This window comes from Nelumbo lutea, chromosome 2, assembly GCF_056320005.1.
Source record: "Nelumbo lutea isolate HS-2025 chromosome 2, American lotus-T2T, whole genome shotgun sequence".
NCBI lineage: Eukaryota > Viridiplantae > Streptophyta > Magnoliopsida > Proteales > Nelumbonaceae > Nelumbo > Nelumbo lutea.
The window spans coordinates 101,537,872-101,564,894 of NC_142685.1; the positions used below are offsets into that span (position 1 = coordinate 101,537,872).

The 27,023-nt window shown below is 34.1% G+C and overlaps 1 protein-coding gene across 1 annotated transcript; it reads left to right on the forward strand.

Annotated features, from left to right (window-relative positions):
* Positions 1 to 22,836: 22,836 nt before the first annotated feature.
* Positions 22,837 to 24,021, forward strand: LOC148872358 (heat stress transcription factor B-3-like). Its single transcript, XM_088971883.1, has 2 exons — positions 22,837 to 23,297; positions 23,397 to 24,021. Exons 1-2 carry the CDS (start codon positions 23,043 to 23,045, stop codon positions 23,847 to 23,849), a joined length of 708 nt encoding a protein of 235 aa, XP_088828009.1. The 5' UTR covers positions 22,837 to 23,042; the 3' UTR covers positions 23,850 to 24,021.
* The last annotated feature ends 3,002 nt before the right edge of the window (positions 24,022 to 27,023 follow it).

Below are 27,023 nucleotides of genomic sequence, written 5' to 3' on the forward strand. Positions count from 1 at the left end.
ATCATATTTTCAATGATCATTCTTGAACCTTAAACTGAACTAGATCTGAACCAAAAGGAATAGGAGAGAATTATACTTGATACGGAGAAGTAATATCTCCCAACAAAGGTGTTCACACCCAAGGAAGGATCCAAAGACTGCTCCCACTGAAGATGGCGCAGTGCAGGATGGAGCAGAATCAACAGTGTTCTTCCCCAAGAACTCTGTCCTTCGCAAGAATCAGTAGAATGATACGTGAGCACAGCTTCCTTTCAATCCTTTCTTAAATAACTGATATCAAGATCCAATCTTGACTTCTTCCACAACTGGAGATCGAACTGGCAAACAGGGCGACAAGAACAGGGAGGCGGCAAGAGAGTATTCGCAGGATGCAGAATTCTCTCTTCTTGATTTCAGCACTAAAGAGGATCTGATGTATATCTCCTAAAGGCTGCCGCCCCCTCCTTCTTTTTGTTAACTTAAAAGATCAGCTTCTAATCCCATTAGGAGCTGCTTATCCAAATCATATTTGGATCAGCCTTCTCTTCTAGTGATAAGGATAAACCCTTATCTTATCTGCAGATTAGATCAGCTTTCTCCTAATCCCATTAGGAGGTTTCTAGATCTAAATCACATTCAGATCTGGACTCTCTGAGTGGATAGGATTAAGACCCTATCCTATCTGCTAATCCATCTCAGAATTCGCCCCTTTAATTAACTAAATAAATAGCCCAGTTCGAAATGGGCTTTAGGCCCATTAAGCTTATGTGCTCACTTAACCTTCCTAACTGCTGCCCAGTTGGGCTTCCTTGTATCGTGTGGGACCCAAGCATTGATCTACACATCAGCCACATGGGTTTGGCCCTGCCTTTGTTACAAGGCCTGGTCGAATACACTGTTAAAGACAGTGCACCCCTTGAAACCCATCGAATGGGCTCTATGGGCCCAACACTTACCCTAAGTGGTCCCTGGGCCAAGCCACCTTGTAACACCCAGGGACTGTGGGCAGATGCAAGATTAGCCCATCAGGTATTATCCTCAATGGTCTTACACTTAACCTCTCAGCCCTTAATGATCATACACTGCCCGACAAGAGAGGACCTCTCCCTCGGCTGCAAGGAACAATGTTGCACTCTCCACTTATATGGATCATGGGAATTAAAACCTTTTTGCAAACATTTTAGAAACCATAATATATATACTTTTATATCTCATATAAAATATACTTTGCAAAACAAATCTCAACGGTTGAAATCGGTTGTCGGCAGTCTTGGTTTCCAACAGTGAGAGCGCATCCCCGATCATTACCTTTGTCCGACAAAGGGGCTGATCCTATCACTATGATCACCCACTCAGATGAATTCTCGGATTGTCCCAACATACCCAGGTTTTGACCCCCGCTAAGGATCTCACTGATTGGTACATCAAAGACAGCCCGATCCGACACCTAGTGCAGTATCATAATCGAGTCTAGGGGTCGGGTGTAACTTTCTAGTTTTGCCCATCAATCTCCAAGGTCCAAGGCAATACTGAAAATCTGGTCCAGTTCAAAGATTCAATTAATCCCACACGGTATGTGCCTAGGGTCTCACCCCGGTAGCTGAGACAAGCCACCCCAACCAACTTGGTGGCACCACAGTGTCAGCCTTGTCAGGATAGGTCTCCCCAGACCGACCCACTGGCTGTGAACATTCTAAACTATCACGAGTGTCAATAAGTGTCCAGTTTAAGGGTATTACACAGAAACATACCAAGGGAACATGAACCAAATATGCACTTTTATTCATTTACACTAAACTCATAAAGTACATCAATTTGATTGAAGTTAAGGGCATACAAAACTATCTAACAGTTTCTTCCTTTTCTCTTTCACAACTGAATCAGATTATAACAAGATTCTCACAAAAGGACCTTGGGTTGTAAATGAAAAGCACTTGTCCTTTATGAGATAGAAGATTGGACTTAACCCTCTTAAAGCAAAACTAGAGGAAATAGATATTTGGGTGAGGCTCCCTAACCTTCATTTAGAGTTCCAGTCTAGGGAGGACCTAGAAGTGATCCTTAGAGGTGTGGGAATAGTAATCAAACTTCATGGAGACACTTAGAAAGTGTTGGTTTAATACCTTTGTTTATGCCCCTCCCTATAAAATTGATCAATTGATAGTATGGTTCTAAATTAAAGAAATTGCAAACAACACAAATGGGGCTCACTGTCTTATGGGAGATGCTTTTAGAAGTAGTGAAAATAAAATAAAAAATGTGGTATGAAAATTTACACTCACCACACTAAAGATTTTAACGAAATGATTTACTACTATAACCTCATCGAAATGGAAATGAAGGGTCCCAATTCACATTGAAAAATAGCACAACTAAAGAAAGAATCAATTGGTTTCTTACCAATGCTGATTTGAGATGTGATTTCACATCGAGTAAACTTGTAAATCTACCTTTCATGGCTTCAGATCATATTCTTATGATTCTGGATACTAACTCCCATCTATCTAATGGCCCTAAACCATTTAGGTTCAAGTCCATGTGGTGCCTTGAACCTGGTGCTAATGAAGTTATAAAGAAATCTTGGGATATTGATGCCAATGGAACTAGGGCCTGCCAATTTTGCAAAAAGGGGATAATCTTGTTAGAGAATTGAAATTTTGGAATAAACATAATTTTGGGAATTTTAAAAATAAAAAAGAATAAATTATTAAAAATCTTCAATATATTCAAAAAAAATTAGAGGAGGACTCAAATAATAGGAGTCTTATTAACCATGAGAATGATCTCTAAAAGTGTTTCAACAACTCCGTTGCTTAAAAAGAAATTTTTTGGGCTCAAAAGTATAGAGTGGTTTGGCTTAAACTGGGAGACAAGAATGATAGATTTTTTTTCATACCGTTGCAACAATCTACAAAAATAAAAATAAATCAAGAAAGTCAATGATGATAATGTTAATTGGTTAGAAGATGAGTAAGCTGTAAAAGAACACTTCTGCAATAAGTTTGAGGAAAGATTTAAATCTGAAGGAACTTAGGAGGTTGACAGTTGCTTGTATAAACCATAGTGCTACTAAGGATATTAATAGTAATTTAAGAAAGGAGGTGACTAATGAGGAAATCTAAAACACCTTTCTTTTCGTGAAAGAGTTGAAAGCCCCTAGACTAGATGGGCTAAATGTTCTAATTTTTTAAAAAATTCCATAACATAGTTGGAGATTTTGTGTGTAATATTTTCAAGGCTTTCTTTCATTTAGGGAAAATGAATCATAACCTAAACAAGCTCATTAGTCTTTGCAATGTGGTCTATAAAATTATATCCAAAATTCAAATTAATCAAATCAAACCTTTTTTGGATGATAATATTTCTCCATTCTAGAGTGCCTTTGTTCCCAACAGGCAAATTACTAATAACATCCTTATTTCTCATGAAATGATGCATACAATGAGAAATAAAAAAAAAAGGCAAAACTGGGATGTTGGTGTATAAATTAATATGGAGAAAGTCTATGATAAATTGGAATGGGATTTTGTTATAGATGTTTTGGAGAATATGGGTTTCATAATAAATGGATGCACTGCATGATGGAATTTATCAAGTCGACTTCCTTCCAAATTCTCATTAATGAATCCCTTACAAAGACTATTAGAGCCGGTATAGGTATCAAACAAGGGGACCCTCTTCACCCTTATATTTTTGTGCTTTGTGCAAAGGCCTTAACAAGGAGTTTGAATTCAAAAAAATCAAATGGAGATAAATTGATTGGGTGTAATGATTCTTTAGGGGGCCCTTTTGATGTATAATTTTTGTTAAATCATCAATTAATGTTTGTTTTAAAGTTAAAGATATCCCAAATAAGTTTACTATGGCTTCTAGGCAACTTCCTAACTATTCAAAATCAGTTATAAATTTCTCAGGAATAATCCTAATAGGCACCAAAAATCATGTCCAAAATTCTTAAAATCCCCCTTAGGAGTAAAAACAAAACTTATCTTGGTTGGAAAAAATGTCCAAAAAACTTGCCAGTTGGAAAAAAATTCCCTTTCCCATGCAAGCAAGATCACTCTAATTAATTATGTTACCTCCATGGTTCCTTAATTTGTCATGCAATCTTTCAAAATTCCAAACAATGTCATTGATGAGATGGAAAAAACCCAAAGAGACTTTATTTGGTCAAATTCAAGGAGCCAAAACCACATCCATCTTGTAAGAGGGTCTATACGTCCAAAGACTGGGGTGGGTTGGGTGTGAGAAACCTTAAATGGATCAATAACGCTCTTTTAGCAAAATTGTGTTGAAAAGTCATTACTTGCAAAGATAACCTCTAGGTGAAGATTGTAAGTTGTAAATATTTAAATAATCACAATTTTTGGGAAGTTGAACCAAAGAGTGGCATCTTTTGGGCATGGATAGGTATTCTGGCCTTTAGAGAGCTTTTCAAGAAATGCTCTAGTTAGAAAATTGAAAATGGAAAGTTGGTCAATTTCTGGATAGATACTAGGGCTAGAAGCTCTCCGATTTTAGTTTATGTGAATCCATAGTATATATCTGATATAGATATGCCAATAATTAGTCTAATTAACCAAGACAAGAAAGTTTGGAAAAAATACTTCATAATGTCTATTATTCCCTTCCATATTTGATGACGTATTAAACCAATATTGATTCCTTCTATGGGTATAGAGGACAAGACATGTTTGAAATTTTACTTTAGATGGTATTTTTTTTGTAAAGACTACACATAATGAGGAATGCAAATCTAATGGAGGAGATATTTTATCTAATGGTACTCCAAAAAAAGTTTGGAATCTTAAGGTTTCTCCAAAAATTAAAGTCTTTCACTTCCTCCTATTTAATGACAAGCTGCCCATAAAAAATAAACTAATTGCAAGCCGTTTTAACATAACTCTAACATGTACACATTGTGGTAAAGATGATAACATTGATCACCTATTCATTAAGTGTGAATTGTGCAGCCAAGTTTGGAGACTTATGAATGTTAGTCTTCATGTGCCTTATGTTTACATCTCTTATATCTTATTTCCTTTTTTGACTCTTGGGATCACTCTTTTATGTTGTATCTTATGTATATTATCTTTTTTTTGTTTTATTCTTTTGTAAAAGAGGGACACAACTGTCCATTCTCATCTTCGTACACTCTCTTATATTAGATATCTTTCTAAGGCATGTGAGAATTAACACACCCTTTCATTTACTAATTCTCTCTCTCTTATTGAAACTAAGTTGACATGATATCAAAGCAAGTCTTTCAACCTTCTTTGATCTTCTTTGATTGAAATATGTCGTTGGCTTTGTAAAAACAGTTGAATCTCTACTAGATCGACCTATCTACTTCAACTTTGGATCTCTTTAGTTGTTGTACTGATCAATACATGTTTCTTGTATGTTTTCTAGAAAACCGCCATCAGCCATAGAGTTTTCTCTCTTTCTCTCAACTGGCTACTTCGATTGCTTTGAAATTTCAGATCTAAAGTCACATAGGTCAATTTTATTTAGATCTATAAATTATTTCTGGTTCAGACTACTTTTGAGGGGTCTTTTGTTGTCCTTATTCGACAATCTAGGAAACTTACCTTTTTGGATTGTCACCAATTCACAACCTTATACTGGTTGATTTGTGATTGAGTTTTGATACCTCTTTGTGTTGTGTGATTAGACACACATCTGTCATAAGTCTTGTTTTATTTAGACCTTCGGCTGCCCTTTTTTTCTTGTGTTCCTTTATTCATTGTTGTTGAAATGGCTATGGAGAAAAGGGATGTTCTCCTAGTGAAGTTTAATGGGACCAACTATGTTTTCTAGAAGTTTCATTTCCAGTTCTATGTTGAGGGAAATGGTTTAGAGGGGTTTGTAGATGGTTCCACAAAACAACCTAATGAGTCTAGTTCTAAGGGGCTGAAACAGTGGAAGATTGATAATGCCAAAGTTGTATATTGGCTTCTTAGTTCCATTGAAACCAATATTACTATTCCAATGAGAAGTTTTCAAACTGCTAGTGAGATGCTCACCTATAAGGAAAAGGTGTATCATCAATAGTCAAACATCTCTCGTCAATATCAAATTGAGTTGGAGATTTTTTCTTATAGTTAGGGTGATAAGAAAATACAGGAGTACTATGCTAGCTTCGTGAAATTTGGATAGAATATAAGTTACGTTGGTTCATATGGGTGAATCTACTTCTGCTTGCTACGTCAAAAATCTGAGAGAATATTTTGATAGGAGGAACATCATGCACTTTCTAATGCATCTGAGACCTGAGTATGAAAGTGTAAGATCCAACATTCTTAGTAGGGGTACTCGACCCACACTTAACACAGTTTTGGGAGAACTTCTCAAAGAAGAAACTAGGCTCATTACTCAATCAACCATGAAGGATTTGTCTCAAGTTCAATGCTATGAATGCAAGGAGTATGAACATTTCATCTCATATTGTCGGAAGATAAATTTTTGTATTTATTGTAAGTATCATGGGAATATCATTCCTAAATGTCCTACTCAACCAACTAAGGAAAATTGTTCAAATCCTAAGAAGAATCAAAACAAGGCATTCTAGACAACAATTCAAAATGCAAATAGAAAGAATACCACTTCTTCAGCAAGAAATGATAAAAACTCTAGAACTCTTACAAAAGAAAGAATGTAGTATCTAGTATCCTCAACCATTTCCTCTGCATTTTCAGCCATAAGCCTTTCTGGTGAGCCATCCTATTATTGTTCCTCTCCTAGACACTTGTGGATCATTGATTTTGTTCCCTTTAACCATATGATAAGGGCACACATTGGTCAATTGGTTAAACCAGACTCCTTGAATAAACATATTATTAATACTAACATAGAAAAATTGGATATTATTGGATGCAATGATTTGTCTTTGTCTACATCTGTTAATTCTTACTTTCATCTTCCTAAAATTTTATTAATTCCTAAACTTAGAACAAATCTGATTTTAGTTGGTCAATTAGTTAAGGATGGTAATATTGTTTCTTTTTCCCGTGATGGTTGTTTGATACAGGATCAACACACTGTGATGGTGAAGGGGAAGGGGCATAGGCTGGGTCAAATTTTTGCCTTCGAATTTGAAAAGACACTGAGGCCTCTTTCTACATCATGTTTGTTTACTACTACCCCTAGTTCTGAAGTTGTTTGTAGAAATAATGTGTGGCATTTGAGGCATAGGCTACTTGATCATCCCTATGTGAATAAATTTGAGTCTTTGTTTCATAATAAGCATTTTGCCTTCTAAAGTTACATATTTTAATAATGTTAACAAAGCTTGCATTTGCTATGATCCTCAATCTCGTCAAGTTCATGTATCCTGCAAAGTTATTTTCCTTAAGAATATTTCATTTTTTGCCCACATTGCTAAATTACCTGCTACTCCCATTTCGATGCTTCATTCTTTTGATTCTACAAGTTCTTCAGATTCAACTCCTATTCTAGAATTACTTCATATCTTTTTTATGAAGAGGCTAGTTGTCCCTACTCCTATAGCTCCACCCCCTTCATCACTAGAGGCTAATTCGTCATCTCTAGCCATAGGTTCATTTTCTTCTCTTGATATTGTAAGTACACCTACACTTTTCTATGATCCCCAACTATTCTCTAATCCCCTTTTACATCATTCATCTCATATTTTTTGCCCTCTTGACCACTATGTTTTCCCCCAAACCGTAGCTCATTTTCTATTGCCTTGTCTATTACCAATATTCCCACATCATAACGGGAGGCTATGGATGTCTTACATTGGAAAAAATCAATAGATATTGAGCTCTAAGATCTTATTGGTAATGATACTTGGGACATAGTTCCTAATCCTCCAAATGCCTCTCCAATTGGAAGCAAGTGGGTATATTCAATGAAACTTAACTTGGATAGAAGTCTTAATAGATACAAGGCTCATCTGGTGGAACAAGGGTATAAGTAGGAGTATGGGATAGATTATGATGAGACATTTGCCCCTGTAGCTAAGATAACTATTGTTCTTTTGTTGTTGGATATATCTACATCCAAACATTAGGAAATTCATCAGATGGATATCAAAAATGCTTTCTTACATGGGGATCTCAAGGAAAATGTTTATATGAAGCATCCACCTAGATACTTTGATGGCTCTCCCTTGGTGTACCATCTCAAAATGTCCTTGTATAGTCTCAAAATGTCCTTGTTACCAGTGATGACAATCATGGCATTTCTTCCTTGAAGCAACTTCTTAGTCGACCCTTTAAGATGAAGGACATTGGTCATTTTACTTATTTCTTGGGGATGGAAGTCATTCATTCTACTCGTGGGTATTTTCTTAATCAACAAAAGTATGCAATGGATCTGGTGAAATTTGCAATCCTGAGTGATGACAAATATGTTGACTCTTCTTGAGATGAATTTGAAACTTTCAAAAGATAATAAGGACCTCCTAGAAGATGCCACTCTTTATCGACAGCATGTTGGTAATCTTTTCTACCTCACCATGACATGTCCAGATATTTCTTATGCTATCTAAGCAGTCAATCAATTCGTTTCTTCCCATTGACAACCACACATGACCGTAATTCTTCATATTATCATATACACTCATGGAACTCTTTCACATGGCATCTTCTTTCTTGCATCTACTTCTCTTTGTTTATCTACTTATGCAAATGTTGATTGGGCAAGATGGCCAGATACTTGGTGCTCCACTACTGGCTGGTGTGTCTTTCTTGATGACTTGCTCACATCTTAGAAGTGTAAAAATCAACCAATTATTTCCACATTCTCTATAAAAGTTGAGTATAGGGCTATGTCCTTTGTATACAGTGAGACTATATTGCTCAGAGCCCTACTTGATGACTTTAGTATCTCCTTATTGTTTATAATTCCTATTTATGCCGACAATGTGAGTGATATCAAGATCACATCCAACCCTATCTTTCATGAACAAACCAAGCATATAAAGGTTGATTACCACTTCATTAAAGATCAATTTTTTTTGTCAGACACATGTCATTGCCACACGTCTTATGCCTTACAGTTTGTTGATTATTTCACAAAGGCTATGACTCGTGCTTGTCACCAATTTCTAACTAACAAATGGATGCTCATACCTTGGCATTAGTTTGAGGGGGTGTAGAGATTGATTTATGTCTCTTATATTTCCTTTCCTTTTTGGCTCTTGGGAGCACTCATTTATGTTGTGTATATTATCTTTTCTGTTTTATTCTTTTCTAAAAGAGGGACACAACTGTCTTTTCTCATCTTTATACACTCTCTTATATAAGATATCTTTTCAGGGTGTGTGAGAATCAGCACACCCTTTCATTTTCTGGTTCTCTCTCTCCTGTTTGAATTGAGTTGACACTTTTGATTGATGATTCTTTATTAATTACTGGTGGTCCAAAATCTCTAATCGTATTTAGTCCTCTAATGATAAATTGTATAGAGAAAAACTTGTTTGTATCATATGGCTCATTTGGAATAACAGAAACAATAAATGTTTTAATGGTAAATCGGTTAATCATCAGTCTATTATTGAAAGATCTATTGGATTCTGGGTTGAGATTAAGGGAGATACATTGGATGGTTTAATCCTAAGCCTAGTAGCATTAAGATTAATTTCAATGCATCTTGTAGAAATGGTGGCAAATGTGTTATTAGATGCATTTTTAGGAATCATCAGGGTGTTGTCCTTGAATTAAGTCTTACAGCATTGGTTTTACAACGATAAATTTTGCTGAAGCTTGGGCAGCATGGGAAATCATCAACATTGCTACTAACTTCAGTGATCAGACAATCATCATTGAAGAAGACTCGAAGCTTATCATCGATTAAGCCAGAGGAAGAGTGAAGCCCCCTTGGAAATTGGGTTGGATTGCCTCATCATCTCATCCATGTTCAACTTAAACATCAACTTCAGGCATGTGTTTCGTGAGGCAAATCAAGTTGCTGCTGACTGGTTGACTCGTAAAGAGTTAACTGGTCATTTGGTAAACTCCGGTTATATTCCTTCTAACCTTAGGTTCATTTGTTTTCCTGATTTGTGGGGAAGAGCTAGCTCCTTTGTTTTTCCATAAAAAATAAATAAATAAATAAATAAAATTAACTGGGGTCCACGGTCAACTAGATATATTTATGAAAACTTAGGATATGTTTAAGTCTTTTCACTAAAAATAAAAATAAAATTCATGTTGAGTGTTAACTTGCGGCCTGGAAGTTTCCCTGATTTCTTCCATGAAAAAATGACAGAATCTTTAATGTTGCAATCAAATTTGAGGTTCAAAATTTCATCTCTTGCACGGTGCCTGCTGGTTGGGATGAAATCCTAGCTGCTCCAGGATTGGGGGGTTATGGGTTGGGGGATGGGCTATCCTGCTTGTATAGCCCCACGAAAAATAAAATAAAAAAGCATCTCTTTATTCTCTAGTAGTGGGCAAATTCCAGGCCCAAAATTCTTGCCATATGGTTAAAACTAATTCAGCTTCTTGCTTGTGTATTTATTAAAATAATAAAACCTTCGAATGGTTAATATAACTTGTCAAATCTGATCCCCAGTTCCCTACAACTTTTTTTTGTTGTAAAAAAAAAAAAAAAAAAATGCCCGCTGGTTGGAAGGTGATAAAGGTTGTGTTTGGTACTGTTGGTATATCAAATTGCAATGTATTGAGTTGAAACACCATTGATATTTAAAATACAAAAACCACTATTTATACTTGAATCCCCAGTTGGTGAAAAATGTGTTTGTCTGTCGTATAAATCAGTGCCACATCAACACAAGACCTGGAGACTTTGCTTGCCAAAGCAGAAAAAAATCAAAGTACTGTTTTTTAAAACACCCCCTTTGCATGGATTTCTATTCGAAGTATTCTGTTTTAACTTAAAACAGTCTCCAATCAAACAGGAAATTAACCATTAAACACTCAAAAAACCTAAATGGTGCTGATGTAGCTGCATTTATTCTTGAAAAGCCAACTGTACCAAACAGCCCCCAAAGTGGTGATAGACTGTAAACAACTCCTTAGTGTCTGGATGATGATGAAGTCTGAAGATATTTGACAAATTATACGATCACACCTAACAAATGCGATTCTATGACAAATTGACTGGCAAATGCAAATAAGATTTATCATGAACCATCATAGCAAGGTTTTTAAAACTGATCCAGACAATGAACCGGTCAGGGGTTTCGAACCGAAAGGTTGACCCATTCTGACAAAAAAGTTTAAAAAAAATAAAAAACTGTCAAAATCATTAAATTGTTCAAACAGTTTGAACGGTTCAACCGTCTGAATCAATGGTTTACTGACCAAATCAATGTTTTTTTTTAGCAAAAATCTGATTTTAGGAAAAAACAGAACTGATCACCTAACCGGTTCACGGTTTTTCCAGTCCAATCTAGTTTTGAAAACCATGCTTCATAGTTCCTAGTGATCTAGCTTATATCTAGTGGGATATTTAATTTTGTTTAAAATATTCTTTCCCAATCAAAATCAAAATGAAAAGAAAACGACCCATGTTGGACTAATGAAATTTTAATAGGTTAACCAAATAGGTGATTGCTGAATTCCTGATCGATCGAGGTAATATTTTGGCGTGTATCTCATAATCAATATTATAGGCTTGGCCTCTAGGACGACTGGATGGAAAGACTTTGCTCAACTTAGGGTTGAGGGTTGGTCGTCTTGATTGAAATCTTTTTGACACCCACATGCACATGTTAATTTTTAACCATCTAACTTTGTTTCTCAAGTCAAACACCATGGAAATTAAAGGAAATAATATTTAATTTTCTATTAAATATCATTTTTCCGACGACTTCATCGGTCGTCTTACATGCAACCAAATGCAGCAAAGCATTCTCACATCATTATGGTTATGGACGGAGATTGCGATCGATCGAGGTGAATCTATATCTGAAGGAGGAGTTGAATTGGTCCATCATCTTGTCATGGTGAAATAGAAATTATCTGAAAATAAAAAATTGCAAGTGGCCTATTTAATTTAATGTTCCTTCAATTCCTCACCCACCTACTTACACACATATAGGACGTGTTCTTCAGAAAAAAATGCTTAAGAGATGTAAATGATCTAAACACCAGTCGTCCGAAAAGGTCCCACATGCTCGTGAGAACATCAGTATAACCAAGGGCAGGAAGCTGGCTTTTTATTTCTCACCCAAAATAAGTAAAGAAAATTTGATATTCTCTTGCATATGGTAAAAAGTAGTCTTAAATTTGATTAAAATGCCTTATTTCTTGAATTTTCTCCATCTCTAATTGTAAAATTAGAAATATATATAATTTGAATAATCACTTTTCTCTCTCTCAAATCTTAAATTTATAGTATTAATTCTTATTAACATTTATTGAGTCCTATTCTTGCCTAGGATACCCATATTAAAAATCACTTTAAGCCATGCTAATATCCGTCTTCAACAAAGAACCATGACTAAACCATTGCTATAGCCTTTACCAATGGATTTTGTTTTTTTTTTTTTTTTTTTTTTTTTTTTTTTTTTTTTTTGCAACGGTTTTGTCCGTTGCTAAAACTGATTTTTCCTATAGTGCTGATCCCTGAAAGAGTATAAAAGCATTTTTCCTCATTCAATTACCTCTCATTAAGTCTTATATTTAGGGTATTAACAACTCTCATTATTTCATTTAATCATATATTAATTAATCATATTTAAAAAAGTGTAACAAAGAATAACTATTTCTTTATTGGTGATAAAAATAAAATACAAATTTAAAACCAACCAAAAAATGGAGTTTTTTTCGTTGGCAAATCAACAATTCGACATTTTTATTAAACAATAATAATAATTAAAAAATATGAAAACACATAAAAGTATTTAAAAAAATACAAAAAGAATTGTAGAAAACATGTAGGTACATCTCTAATATTGTTCTATTCATCATATTAAACAAAAATAAGTGTGAAAATTAAGAATAATTTTTATAGAGATGAATATAAAAAATGCAGAAAAATGTTGGAAATATATTATTTTCTATCATCATAAAAAAAAATTATCACATGCAAAGAACATGCACACTCACTAGTATCTTATTTCTCAATATTTTATTTTTTTTAGTTTTTTTAAAGGCATGCAATTGTAGAATACAACAAATCTAATTGCACCTTTAATTGCCATTGGTCAACAATTGCTTATAAGCAAGGGTGTGAACGAACTGGTTTTAGGTTAGACCCCGTCCAAATCAAAATCAATTTGGACAGATTGGACAAACCAATAAGATATTGAATTGAACCTGGTCCATCCATATTGGAATTATATTGGATTGGTCGAATTGAACCAATATCTAATCCATTGGTAGAAAATAAGAATACATATTTCAATGGACCAGGTTTGGGTTGGGACCAATCTAAATTAAAACCAATTTGAACAGATTGGACGGTCTAGACATTGAATTGGACTGGTACAAGATGGTCCAAAGTATTCATCGAACTAGATTGAACCTGGTCCATCTGTAATGGACTCATATTGGACTTGTTCAAATTGAACCAATATTTGGTCCATTGACAGCCCCACCTATAGGGGATAAGTGTAATTGAAGCTATAGTAAGACAATTCGGATCTCCTACCCACATGACGATATAGTTGTACATTCAGAACATCTCCCCATGAATGGTAACATGCAAATATGGGAGATGTTCACAATGTGTGCCTGCAATGATATGTGGGTAGGTGTGGGTGGGATTCTTGCAGGTAGGAGATCCCAACACTAGTAAAGAAGAGTGCAGAGGTAGGAGTCAGGTGAATAAAAAACAGACCATTTGCATACGTTTCATACCTACTAGTAAGCATGCACATTCTTTGCATGTGCCAATTCTAGATGATGATAACGATAGTAATAATATATTCAAAATTTTCTACAAATTTTATGTATTTTTTTATTTTTTATTATTAATCAAATGTAAATTGCAAAATCCAAATCTAATTACATAAACACATCATCCAAATATGTGATAATCAAATTGAGTTGTGAAGTTTCAAGTATCATTGACATGCCTATCTACTTAGCTAGACTTTTCTTTTTGTAGTGTTTTCTCTTTTTGGTATATCTTTTCTTCTTTTGATTATTTATCAAAAAACCATAAGATATAAATAGAGAGAATTGAATGATGTGAAAAGTACTAGTTCTATTTACAATTTAAACCTTACAATTAAATAGGGATAAATTGAAAAATGTGTACTTTAGTCAAAAGAAAGTTCCACAATTTTATTCATATTTTTAATAGTAGTGTAAATATAGAATTATAGGTGTGTTCAATTTTTTCTACAATTTTTTTTATTTTTCTCTGTAAAAATAACTCTAATGTATCACACTTACTTTTTATTTAATATGATAAGTATATCATATTATAAATGTGCTTGAATGTTTTTTTTCAAAATTTATGTATTTTTATATTTTTATATTTTATTAACTTTTATTATTTATTTGTGACATTAAAGGTTAACACATTTAACCCAAAAGTTGAACTATTTATTATTAATTTTTTATTTCACTTTTGGTTAGTTCTAAATTACGCATTTCATTTTCATTATCAATAAAAATAATTCTTGTTTATTATACTTATTTTTTAATTTAATTAATAAAATATAATAAATGTATCTAATTTTTTTGTAGATTTCTGTATTTATTTATATTTAAAAAAAAAATTATTACCTAACTATGACCTTGTAAATTGATCTATTTGATTCAAATTGTTGAATTGCTTAGCCACCACTTGGACAAAAAATGGTTTTGTTTTTTAGTCAATTTTAAAATATATGGGTTTATATTGTTAAAAATGTTGGCATAGATCTGATTAGCAACATTTATTAATGAAAAATAACTTAAAAATATAGGATTTATTGAGAGAAAATAGATTAAACACAAAATTATAGGCATTTTTCAAGATATTAAAGCTATAATAAAATAACTTTTATACCCTTTCTCAAACAAAGAAGTAAAGGGTTAGCACGTAGAAATTCTAGATGATGATAATTATAGTAATAATATATCCAAAATTTTCTATAAACTTTATGTATTTTTATTTTTTTGTTGTTACTTTTTTTTTGTTTTTTTATTATTAATCAGATGTAGATTGCAAATTTTAAATCTGATTACATAAACACCTCATCTAAATATGTGATAATCGGATCAAATTGTGAAGTTTCAAGTATCATTGACAAGCCTACCTACTTAGCTAAACTCTTCTTTTTTATAGTGTTTTATCTTTTTGGTGTATCTTTTTTCTTTTGTTCATTTATCAAAAAAATGTATAATTTAAATAGAGGGAATTGAATGAGGTGAAAAGTGGTAGTTCAATTTGCAATTTAAACCTTACAATTAAATAGGGACTAAATTAAAAAATGAGTATTTTAGTCACATTTTTAAAAACCGGATCAGACTGGGTGATCAAACCATTTAGACTAGGAACCGGTCAAGTCACCAATTCCATTTTGGCCCTAAACCGCTTTGACCTAACTAACATTCTTTGGTTGCTTCCAAACTATTTCCAAAATTTTTATTTATTTTAAAATAAAATTAAAAAATTAAAAAAAGAAACTTTCATATCTCATAAACTTGTTTGGTTATTCTCGATAGCCAAAATTAGTTAGGTTTTTTATTTTTTTCCATTTTGATTTTGAGTTTTCTCATTTATGTGATTCTTTTTAAGTTGTAACAGCAAAAAAAATTGCAACTCTAATAAAAAATCAAAAAAAAAATGATGCAAGAGATGGGAGATTAAACACCAATCTTATATTAAAATCTAAGATACACCAAGGAAGCAAATGATTTAGGAGTTGAGATAAATTTAGAAAGATGAGAAAGATGTAAGAAAAGGGCAAATGGTATTGTAATGTGGTGATGATGAACATGGAGATAGCCACTAGTTGCAGTTCTTTCTTCTTCTTCTCAACGCAAAACGGTTCTACAATAACGATTGGTGAACATGGTGACAACCACCTCTGGCAACACTCCATTTTCTTCTTCTTCTTCTTCTTCTTCTTCTTCTCACTTCTCAACTTTAACTAGTCACCTCTTTCTCAAACTCTCACACTACCCTTTCATAATAATGTATATGTACGATGGACTTTTAACCTAATCTTAATCTAACAGTCAAAATAAAAATTTGCATTATATTTTACATTTTATTGGTTTGAGTTGCTCAAACTGGACAGTTGAACCGTTGACCTGGAAATCGGAAGTCAAAGTGGTTCCATTTCTGGATCGGTTGTTAAAACCTTGATCTTAGTTAAAGGAAAGTTCCACAATATTATTCATATTTTTAATAGTAGTGTAAATATGAAATTATAGATGTGTTCAATTTTTTCTATAATTTTTTTATATTTTTTTGTGTAAAAATAATTCTGATACGTTCCACTTACTTTTTGTTTAATATGTTAAATACATGTGACTGAATGGTTTTTTTTTTTTTGCAAAATTTATGTGTTTTTTCATTTTTGTATTTTTATATTTATTAAATTTTATTATTTATTTATGACATTAAAGGTTAACACATTTAACCCAAAAGTTGAACTATTTATTATTAATTTTTATATTTCATTTTTGTTAGTTCTAATTATGCATTTCATTTTCATTATCAATAAACATAATTTGTGTTTATTACACTTAATTTTTAATTTGATTAATAAAAATATCATAAATATGACTAATTTTTTTTGTAAATTTTTATGTTTATTTATTATTTTAAAAATTTTATTACCTAACTTTGACTTCATAGGTTGATCAATTTGATTCGGATGGTTAAATTGATTAGCCACCATTTAGATAAAAAATCATTTTGTTTTTGAGTCAGTTTTAAAATATATGGGTTTATATTGTTAAAAATATCGACATAAATCTAATTAGTAACATTTATTAGTGAAAAAGAACTTAAAAATATATGATTAATAAGAGAAAATTGGATTTAATACCTTAAGTATAAGACTTAATGAGGGGGATTAAAGGATGTGGAAAGTAATAATTGAAGTTACACTTTCAACCCTTACAATAATTAGAGATGGATTAAATACACAAATATGGACATTATAGTAGTCATTAAAGCTGCCATTAAAATTATAATAAAATGACTTTTATAGTCTTTCCCAAACAAAGAAATAGAAGTTAATTCTAGTCCAAAAAGTTTCACATTGCATTCCCACTTTTATATATAGTATAGATATAGATAGGTGTAATTTAATTTAACTAAAGTAACTCATTTTAATTACTTTAATTAATTAACTTTACTTAATTACCTTAATTCATTAATAAATTTTGCTTTATTAAAATAAACCTCTAATTTAGCATAGCTTAAGTTATAATTAACTTGGATTAATTTAATTTATTAATGGCATCAAAAAATTTTAATTTATTAGCTAATGGTTTATTTTAATTTTTCTAAATTAAATAACTATTTTATTTAATTAAATTCACCTAGCTAACTTAAACAAATAACTTAATTAATTAAATAAATTATATCAACATGCAAAGATACCCCTTAATTAAGTTAGCTTAATATTAATTTATTGTATCAGCTTAATTATCTTAATTTTATGTGGAAGGAGAGAGAGAGAGAATGGAGGTTTTAGTAGTCCATTCACCTAAGCAAATTTAATTTGATCTACATGGTCAATTAATCTATACTTGGCATCTCAAAAAGGGTCCACTGGGTGTCATTCTCTTCATAGGTTTCATTCAGGGTTGCTTACTTGCTTTTTGGATCCAAAAGTTGAAACTTCCAAAGGCTATGGTTTTGGAGTGGTCAAAAGGGACGAGAATTATAGGGCAGCAGTTGCACAGAAGACTCACATTTATGAAATCAACCTATCAGGAGACTCTATATATGGCTTTAATTGAAGACTCTATATATGGATTTCATATCACAACTTCAACTTTGTTTTCATGGTTCTATGTGCTTCAATTTCACTAGATTTTTATTCTTTTTTTCTGCTCAGCGATTTCACTAGTTGATTCCATGGACATGGGGTATTGCATTATTTTCTTTTTGCTGATAATTAAGCATTGAACATGTGGCTTGTTATCGTGACATATATCTCTCTAACCTTTATTAGGAAATAAGAAATGATGATTATCTCAGAAATAGATAACTAGTTACGCTCCCTTTGGTTCACGTAAAATATTGAAAAATAAATAAATGAATTTTAGAAAATATTATTTTCCGGTGTTTGCTTGTCCGTGTGTTTGGAAAGCAAACATTTTCCAAGATATGAGAGTTGTTGGAAAGCTAAATGCTTTATGATTTTCAACAAGTCGTTTTCTGTAAGGAGGGTTGGTTCTCCTGGTTCAAATGTGGAGAATTCCTATTGCATGTCATTTTAGAAGAAAATTATTTGTTTTTTTCTCCCTTTCTTTTGCACTAAACCAAACCATTGATCTATTCAACCCAATGACCAAATCATTGGTTGCACACTAAAAGTTTATGCAAACTTCTGAAGGCCATAACTTTACATCCTGGGTAGCTTTTTAAGATCTATGCACTCCAAGGCATCGTACCCCGCTATTTTTGTTAAAAACAAAAATAAATAAATAATAAATAATAAACCTTTTTTTGTCTCAAGTCATATTTCTTTAATATTTTTTATAAATAAAAAATTAAAAACTGAGTTAGAAAATATAAAATAATGCATATATTACATATAGAATATAATTATATATTATTTTATTGATAAAATATATGTTTATACACATATGACATATATATAGTGGTGATATGATACAGTCTGAACCGGTATACACATGACATATATATTTTATCAATATATGTTTATACACATAAACATATATTGATATACCATAGTGTGGTACATGCACTATTGAACATGGATGCATTATGTAATTGCTTAACAGTTATCCAAATCTCTGTATTAGTTGTAAATATATTTTAAATTGTAAAAGCAACCCCTAAGAACTTTCTGAATATTTTGGAGTAAGGATAAAGAATGGTACAAGTAAATGTGAGTTGAGCCCCACCGAAATTCTAGGAGGGTCAATTTACATATATGATAACAAATGTATAATGGTTTTGAGTCTTGACCATATAAACTCAAAACCTACCATTTATTAGAATTTTTCCTCTTTGATTGGTAGCCCTTATCTTTCCAAAATGTTTCGAAATAAATAGGCCAAAGAAATTACTTCCATTGACCAAATGGAGGAGAGGATGTGAACCTGCACACAGAAATTAATAGAGGGTGACATTGAAAGATGGGAGTCCTGACCCGTATTGCACAAGTTAAATTAGATGAAAATTCTTGCATAGAGTATATCCCATGAGAGTATATGCATTTCTCTCCAAGGCCCCATGGGATAGAATTATAAATTTTTGCTGGATTTTGAAATCTCCAGAATTCTAAAACCCAACCCTGAAAGACCCCGTACAATTTGGATTATTGAAATTATGATTATTCTTCCAAAAATCACCATTCAAATTCCAAAAAGCAGGTTGCAGGTGAATTTTAGAATCGATCCAGATACTAGAATTAATGTAAATCTTTGTATATAATCCAAACCAAACACCCTAGCTTTTCATTGGAAATAGATTCTGGGTGGAATCAACTTTGGATCCGGGAAGAACTGAATTCCATTTCTGCTCAATTCTGTGGGACATAGTTTTTGAATCGCCGTTGATTCAGATGGTCGGACCATTTGGTCAAGGAATCATTCAGAAAATTTGTTCCATTTTATCCCAAATTCGATTTTTGGTTAAAAATCATTGAATCAGCCAATGATTTGTTGATTCGGGTGGTTGAATTGTAACCCATTTAACATTTTTGGACGTTTTTTATTTTTTTTTACTTTTTTTGTCAAAATGAATCATCGATCCAAAAACCGATGGTCAGAACAATTCCATTTCTGAATCGTTTTTTAAAACCATGCTGTGGAATCTAGGTGACTACCCTCTACCTAGGACTTTTGTGCCGGTAAAAGCATGGGTTTAGCGGGCTTGTATTTTAAAAATTTGCAGATTAATGAAGGATGCCCATCGTTCAATTACATTCCAACCCCACCCTAAAAGAATAAATAAATCCAAACATGACTTTACGCTTTAGGGAATTTACTTTGCCTTCGTAAGAGAAATGTTCTGACTCCCCTTTATGCATCATCCTCTTTATACGAGTGAACTTTCAGCATAATATTCCTGTTATAAGGCAAAGGAGGCCCTTTCTACCAAGTATTTAAATCAAAAAAAAAAAAAAAAAAATCGAATGGCTATACATGTTGGGAGGGGGGGAGGGGGCTGCTAATTAAACAAATGTTCTTCTAGTCTTGGACAAAGGTCTATTTTTTCCAAGTCCTGCCAAGTACACATGAAAAGGACCTGCTTTAACGTTTCAAGGACCAGAATAAGACATAGGCCCATTAGAGGCCCAAATTTGCCCCACTTTTTACAATGGTCTGGACTAAGGGCGAACATTGGTTGATTCATTTTGGTTTTATGGCAGAACCTGTAATTTAAGTTTTGTAAATAATAACTTATACATTATTTATTATACATATACAAATATTAAAATGAAAACAAATAGTCAAATCACTTAAGGCTCTGTTTGTTTGTGATTCAAACACCAAATCGGGGTATTTATATACCCCGGTTCGTATTTGCAAGCATTTGTTTGAAACGTAAAAAAAGTAATGATTATCAGAGCAAAAATATATTTTTTAACAGTTTTTTACTTTGAAAATAGAGCACTACTGTACCTGTTTTTTGGATACAATTTTGTATTCTTTTGATAATTAACTTTTTTACCAAACTTAATGCATTGGAGCATAAGATAGTTGGAGCATTTAATGATGGGCCCACACTTTTGCACCAATTTCAAATAAACAAGATGAATGCAAAAGCCGTTTAAAATGTGAACCATGTTTACATTCATGAACCAAAAAATGGGTAAATATTTAGTGTACATATTTGCATTTGCATTGCAACCAAACGCAGCCTAAATAACTCGATGATCAAGTGAGACCATGCTTTTATAACCACGAGTCCTTTGGTTCAAATCTTCACATCTTTAAAAATATTTTTGGAGTTTATTTCAAAGCAAGTTTATTTCCAAGGTGGGTTCATCAGGTCGGTTCGGAAAGGGAAATCTTTAGACCCTAGAACCGACCTCAGTGGTTTCGGCTCTAAGAATTTGAAACCAAACCATATCCTATAACAGATCGAGTAGGGCTGATTCAAGACCGGTTCAAGGTTGATTCCATTGAGTTCTAGGTAGAACCTATACCCTTTTACTCACCCCTAATCTAGACAGTATACAACCTCTAAAATCTAACTCAGATCAGACCTCTGATCATGAATACAAAGATAAACCCCAAAAAGAAGCATGACTGAGCATGAGGTCATGAGCATACATTTCCAAACACTCTTCACATACAACCCTAAAATACGGTGCCCATCAATTCATTGCTCAAATGGGAAAGCAAAGAGCTGCTGAAGGCGTATAGAAACAACTCCAGAATGAAAAAAGGTCTTTAGCGGTCAAGATTCAAGAAAGATCAGCTGCCCAACCGAAAAGGAAATTAAAATCATAACCTTGCAAACTTCTCCCTTCTCTACATTTGTCGCCTCCAACTCAATCCACTCTTTTCTTACTGTTGGCCCAATCTTGAGAACAACAAATAACAATCCCCCTTTCGTTCTTAGTTCTTTGAAATATTTATATACATATACATGGACCCAAAAGCTCACAAAGTCAAAAAGTCATTCCTCTAGAAGAAAATGAACCAACCAGCCTTAGATCATTTTAGAAGAAATCAGACAAAAGCAGTGAGAGGTAAGAGCACGTTATATAAAACAATAAAGAATGTAAGAAAGGATCAACGTACTTAATGAATTATAATAATAAATAATATAGGGGTCGAATAATAATATTTATATTACATGTGGGTGCTGGCAATTCCAGCCTTGTTTTCTATTTCCGGACCTAACCCATTGACTCACTAACCCGACTCAGCAAGCAGTTTTAATTTCTTTTCCATTCGGTAAAAGCTTGGTATTGGGTCACAGGACCCGTAAAATAGTGACTCCTGTAGCTATAGCTATAGCTTTCCAAATTTCCATTTTCTTAGAGGACCCGGATCCAGCAAAAAATGGGTCCCACCATAATATTAACCGGGTCATATGTATCAACATGAGGCATGACCTACATTTGGCCAATTTGGGTTTGATGTTTCCACATTTGGACGGTGGAGAAAATTATACAAGTCTTGCAAAACTCCAATGACTGCATGATACAAATGGTTAGAAGTCATATCTAATTGTTCTGATTCTTCATTAATTCACACACACTTTCTCAAATGGGCCCTATTCTGTGTAAAGTAGTAGTTTTAACTGAATCTTCTGAGTTTTGAACATGTAAATTTGCAAGTTAAGAGGGCCCCAGAGGATGATTAACTAAGTAGAGGTCTTGTAGTCCCATACCAGAAAGACGCTCCCTTCTTTAATTATAGAGGTAGATGGGTCGAGTTAGAATTGTATGTGAAACTCTCTAACCGACCCGGATCCATCAGCCACCTCCTAATAGTCATAAATCATAAGAGACACCTCACATGTTCATGATGAAGATAGAGCGAGCCTTGCAAGTCATAACAAGGTCTCAGCAGTGATTTTCTCTTGATGGGTATGTATATTTTAAAATTTTCAGTTGTTTTCAGTATCATGTGTGACCAGATGGTTACAGATATGCAATCAAACGCCTTCAGTTTGAATCACCAAGCGGGTTTGATGGCGTCTATAATAGAAATACAGCACTGTGACATAATATACTAATGACTGGGTCTAGACTCTAGAACATGTTTAACTTCTCCTTACTGTATATATATAAAGATGATATGAGCTTAGTACATACGTTTTGAACCATTAATTCTTCTCATGAACTGTGGAATCGTGCTGGGTTTCTATTGTTGGGGTTGGGAGTTCTTAACCGCCCTTCTTCTCTTCTCCCCTTCAACTGAAACTATTTCTTCTTCTTAGTTTTTTCCTTTCTTTCTTTTTGATCAATTTGTTAGAGTTATTCTTCTTGAATAAAGGAAAAGTGGAGAAAGCACGCCATGTCTCAGGCAAAAACTGTGGAACATGGGTTTGATAAGGGTCTGTTAGAATATGTTAGGAAATCCTCTCCACCACCCTTCTTGTTAAAAACTTACATGCTCGTCGAAAATCCGGCCACCGACGACATAATTTCATGGAACGCCGAGGGAACAGCCTTCGTTGTTTGGCAGCCGGCTGAGTTCGCAAGAGATGTCCTCCCGACCCTCTTCAAGCACAGCAACTTCTCAAGCTTTGTTCGACAACTCAACACTTATGTAATTAAGCTTCTTCATCTTCCTTAACCAGTTTTCTTTCATGGAGATTCAAAATCACCACCAGTTATCGAGCTCATTCATGTTTGTAATTGTGTTCAGGGGTTCCGGAAAGTGGTGACAAGCCGGTGGGAGTTCTACAACGATTTGTTCCGGAGAGGACAGAGGGAGTTACTGAGCGAGATACGTCGAAGAAAAGCATGGAGAAGTAAGGTTCACCCAGTTGCGCCGGTCCAAGCTGCAGTACAGGAGTCCGACGAAGAGAAAGGCTCGACGTCTACGTCTTCGTCCTCCGGTCACGGCAGCCTCTTCGACGAAAACAAGCGGCTGAAGAGGGAGAACGATATGTTAAACAGCGAACTGGTGAGTGTGAAGAAGAGGTGTAAGGAGCTTCTGGACATGGTTGCCCGTGTAACGAGTAGTCCAGAGAATACAGAAGAGGACGAAAGGCCCAAGCTGTTTGGAGTGAGGTTGGGGGTTCCAGTGGAGAGGAAGATAGAGAGAGCAGAGATTAGTGAAAGAATCCATGTCTTGTTATCTCAATCCTGTAAATGAAACAAGCGATCGATATGTAAAGAAATAAGCCGCTTAGGATCAAAGTGGCGCAAGCCCATATCTCAGGCATATGCTGTTGAATCTCTGATATGTCAACTAAGTTATCACCTTCAAAAGTCTACATGTAAATATATTATATGCTTAAACAATCACAAGGATTGTGTTTTCTTTATATTACATGAACAAGTGATTATGAGTATTCAGTAATTATATATATATATATTGACTGATAATTTATTGCAACCATCCAATATTATTGCTCCTTTCTTGGCCCAGATGTATTAAAACCATTTTGGTCACTGATCGAATGGTCCAATTATTTGCTCGAATAAAATTGAAAAATAATATAGATATTAATAAAGTGAGCAATTAATTTCAGATTTTCTTTCAAAATTGTTTTGTATTAATAGGCAAATAAGTTTAAAACAATTTGAGTATTATAATTTTGATTAATCATATTTTTTTTCTTTCTAACCATAGTATTCCTTCTTTGTGTTCCATTATGCATGCATAAAGAAATTTTTGCTGCACTAAAGTCAAAATTGTATTATTGTCACATGCTGGGGGAGAGTGGGAGTTTTTGACAATCTGCATTGGGCTTATTCGTACTTTTCCATTCTATTTTAAGAGATATTCTATTTGTGGACTACAGCTCTTGCACGTATGCCACCTTGTAGAAGTCCAACAGTACATACATTGTGAACGGGAAATTAATTAATATTCAAATGTGGCCGACATATTAAAACAATTTATAGTCTAAACACGTCGAAGAATGTTAACATGATTAACTGATGTAGTCAAAGATATCAAAGAGGGTCCCCATCTTGTATAATGTAGCTTTTGTCCATATGAGCTAGATAAATGTTAGTGAGATGGACCACAGAATTGGACATAAGTGGAAAATCTTTCTTTAGCATAGACCAATTCATATTGGAAATTTGTGGTTCAAGATGCTTTCATTTTCATTAATCAAGAAAGACTTTATACATAGGATTGAGATGAATTAAAGTTCTATCATTATCAGCATGAGAAATGATCGTGTTCAATTTTATGCCTCACAGTAAGTTATTTATTTGGGTAAATGCAATTTATCTGGGTAAGTTTTTCTTAAGAAACACTTACTCAGTAGATAAGGCAATGGCCATGTTCTTTTATTTCTTGGATAAATAAGGCAATGACCATGTTTCTGTAACTGTTGAACATCAAAGACAACCTGTGGTTGTTTCTCTCTAATCGAGATAGAATGGGCAAAAATGATGCAAAGTCCAAGAAAGAAACAAGGTGCCGGTAGATATGGGTCTGGTAGTCAATGTTATTTTTGTCGAAGTTGTTGGAAATTTGGAGTTATATTGCCTCGTTCTTCTTGCCAATAGTTTTTACGTGTTCATGTGTATGAAAATTGAAGATGACATGACCCAAGGTTTTAGCATATATACCAATTTCAGTAATTCTTCTTGTTTTGGCTATTTTCCAAAGGTCGTATGCGAATTGACACATCAGTAAATACATCATTAAGATGGTCTTTGATTTAGGTAGGTGATGAATTCCTGCACCATTGAATCTCGTAACTCCAACTCTTTATTGGGAGTGCTTGTACACAAGAAACCTCTTTCATAATCCACTAACAAGTTGTAAAAACCGAATTAGTAGTTGTTTTGTTTTTCAATTGGATAGGGATCTCATCAAAATTTAATTACTAACGTGTTTGGTTGCACTGCAATTCTATTTGCATTAGTACAAATGTATAGGAGTGCAAATGAAAAAAGAATGCAAATTTTGGTTTATTTTTGTTTTGGGGTTTACTTTGTTGTGCTTCAGGTCTTATATTTAGGGGTGCATCCAATTCAAAATTGATCCTATTTTGTCATATTGGGATCACCCTTTGTCAGATTTTCGAATCGGATTTGGATCCTCCTTCCAATTTGATCCAACCTATATATGTATATACTTATAAATATATTTACTTATGAAAATACATATATGTATATATTTATTTTTCATATTTATTTATAAATATGTTCATTTTTGTAAATTTTTATAAAAATATATGTATATATTAATATATATGATGCTGCACGATCCGGGCACTCCTAACTAGTTGCTGACTAGCTCCTTATTGACAACGGACTACACCTGAGAAGATGAAAGGAAGGATTCCCGGGGATTTTACCCGATGGGAATACTCTGATGCTTAAGTTAGTATTGTGTACAGGAAGCAAAGGGAAAACGAAAGCTAAGAGTGTAGGTCACGCTTTATCACTATACTCGAGAGATTAGAGGTCTCCAGAAGAAGCTTCTCTTCTGCCCTGAGGGCTTTTATAGGGGCGCTCTTGTGAGATCGGGCATAACCGCCACTAGGCCCCTGCCACAGCCGTTGTCTGCCAAGGCTGCTCAGGTGGCTGTTGTGGCGTACTCCTCGCCCAAGTGAGTGACACGTCTCCAAAGTGACAGGCACGCTTCCACCTACTGAGAGACGTGGGTGCAAACTGTCGAAAGGACAGGACTGCGCCGTTAGTAAGGGACATGGCACAGTCTAATCGGTACGGCATGTCAGATAAATGCTTCTTGAGGAATGCTCGTGCGGCCCATTCGCGAGCTACTTTGCAGCGATCTCGGAATACTTCAACAGTACCCTTAGTAAAATTGGTCCTCGAAATGACTTGTCTGCTTGGGAGCTCGGGCGAGCTGGTTTTCTTAGCTCGCAAGCTAAAGTTGTCTCGGAATATCCCTTTAGAGGCAGCTCGGGGAACCCAGAGCTCGCGTTGTGGCGAGCTCCTCCTTTTGCACGCTACGATGTAGCGAGATGTTTTATGGGCCCATTACTTGGTTGTACTGGGCCACGTGCTGAGCTAGCCTTTAACTCCAAACGTCGTGAGCTACGACTACCTTAATTATGGAAGACGTGCTGCCAATCGCCTTCGATTTTCAGAAGGCGTGCGGTTAGGGTGCCTGCGAACCGTTGGATCTGCTTTGATACGGGCCATCAATTTGAAAGGATGGAGACTAAAAATAAGGGGGCCCCTTGGGCCCTATTTTCTCCCATACCATCTTGCTGTCTTTGGATTCTAAGATCGTGCACTTCATCTAGTCTACCCGAGTTCCTCAGTCTGCTATATTCCGTCTACTCTAGTGAGTCCCAATCGATGTCAGCCATGTCTGGGTACCCATACCATA

Bases quoted from the DNA above. Each gene is read 5' to 3' on its own strand.
- LOC148872358 (XM_088971883.1), top strand. From the start codon at position 23,043: ATGTCTCAGGCAAAAACTGTGGAACATGGGTTTGATAAGGGTCTGTTA. The intron at 23,298-23,396 runs GTAATTAAGCTT...AATTGTGTTCAG, and splicing joins TTCGACAACTCAACACTTAT to GGGTTCCGGAAAGTGGTGAC.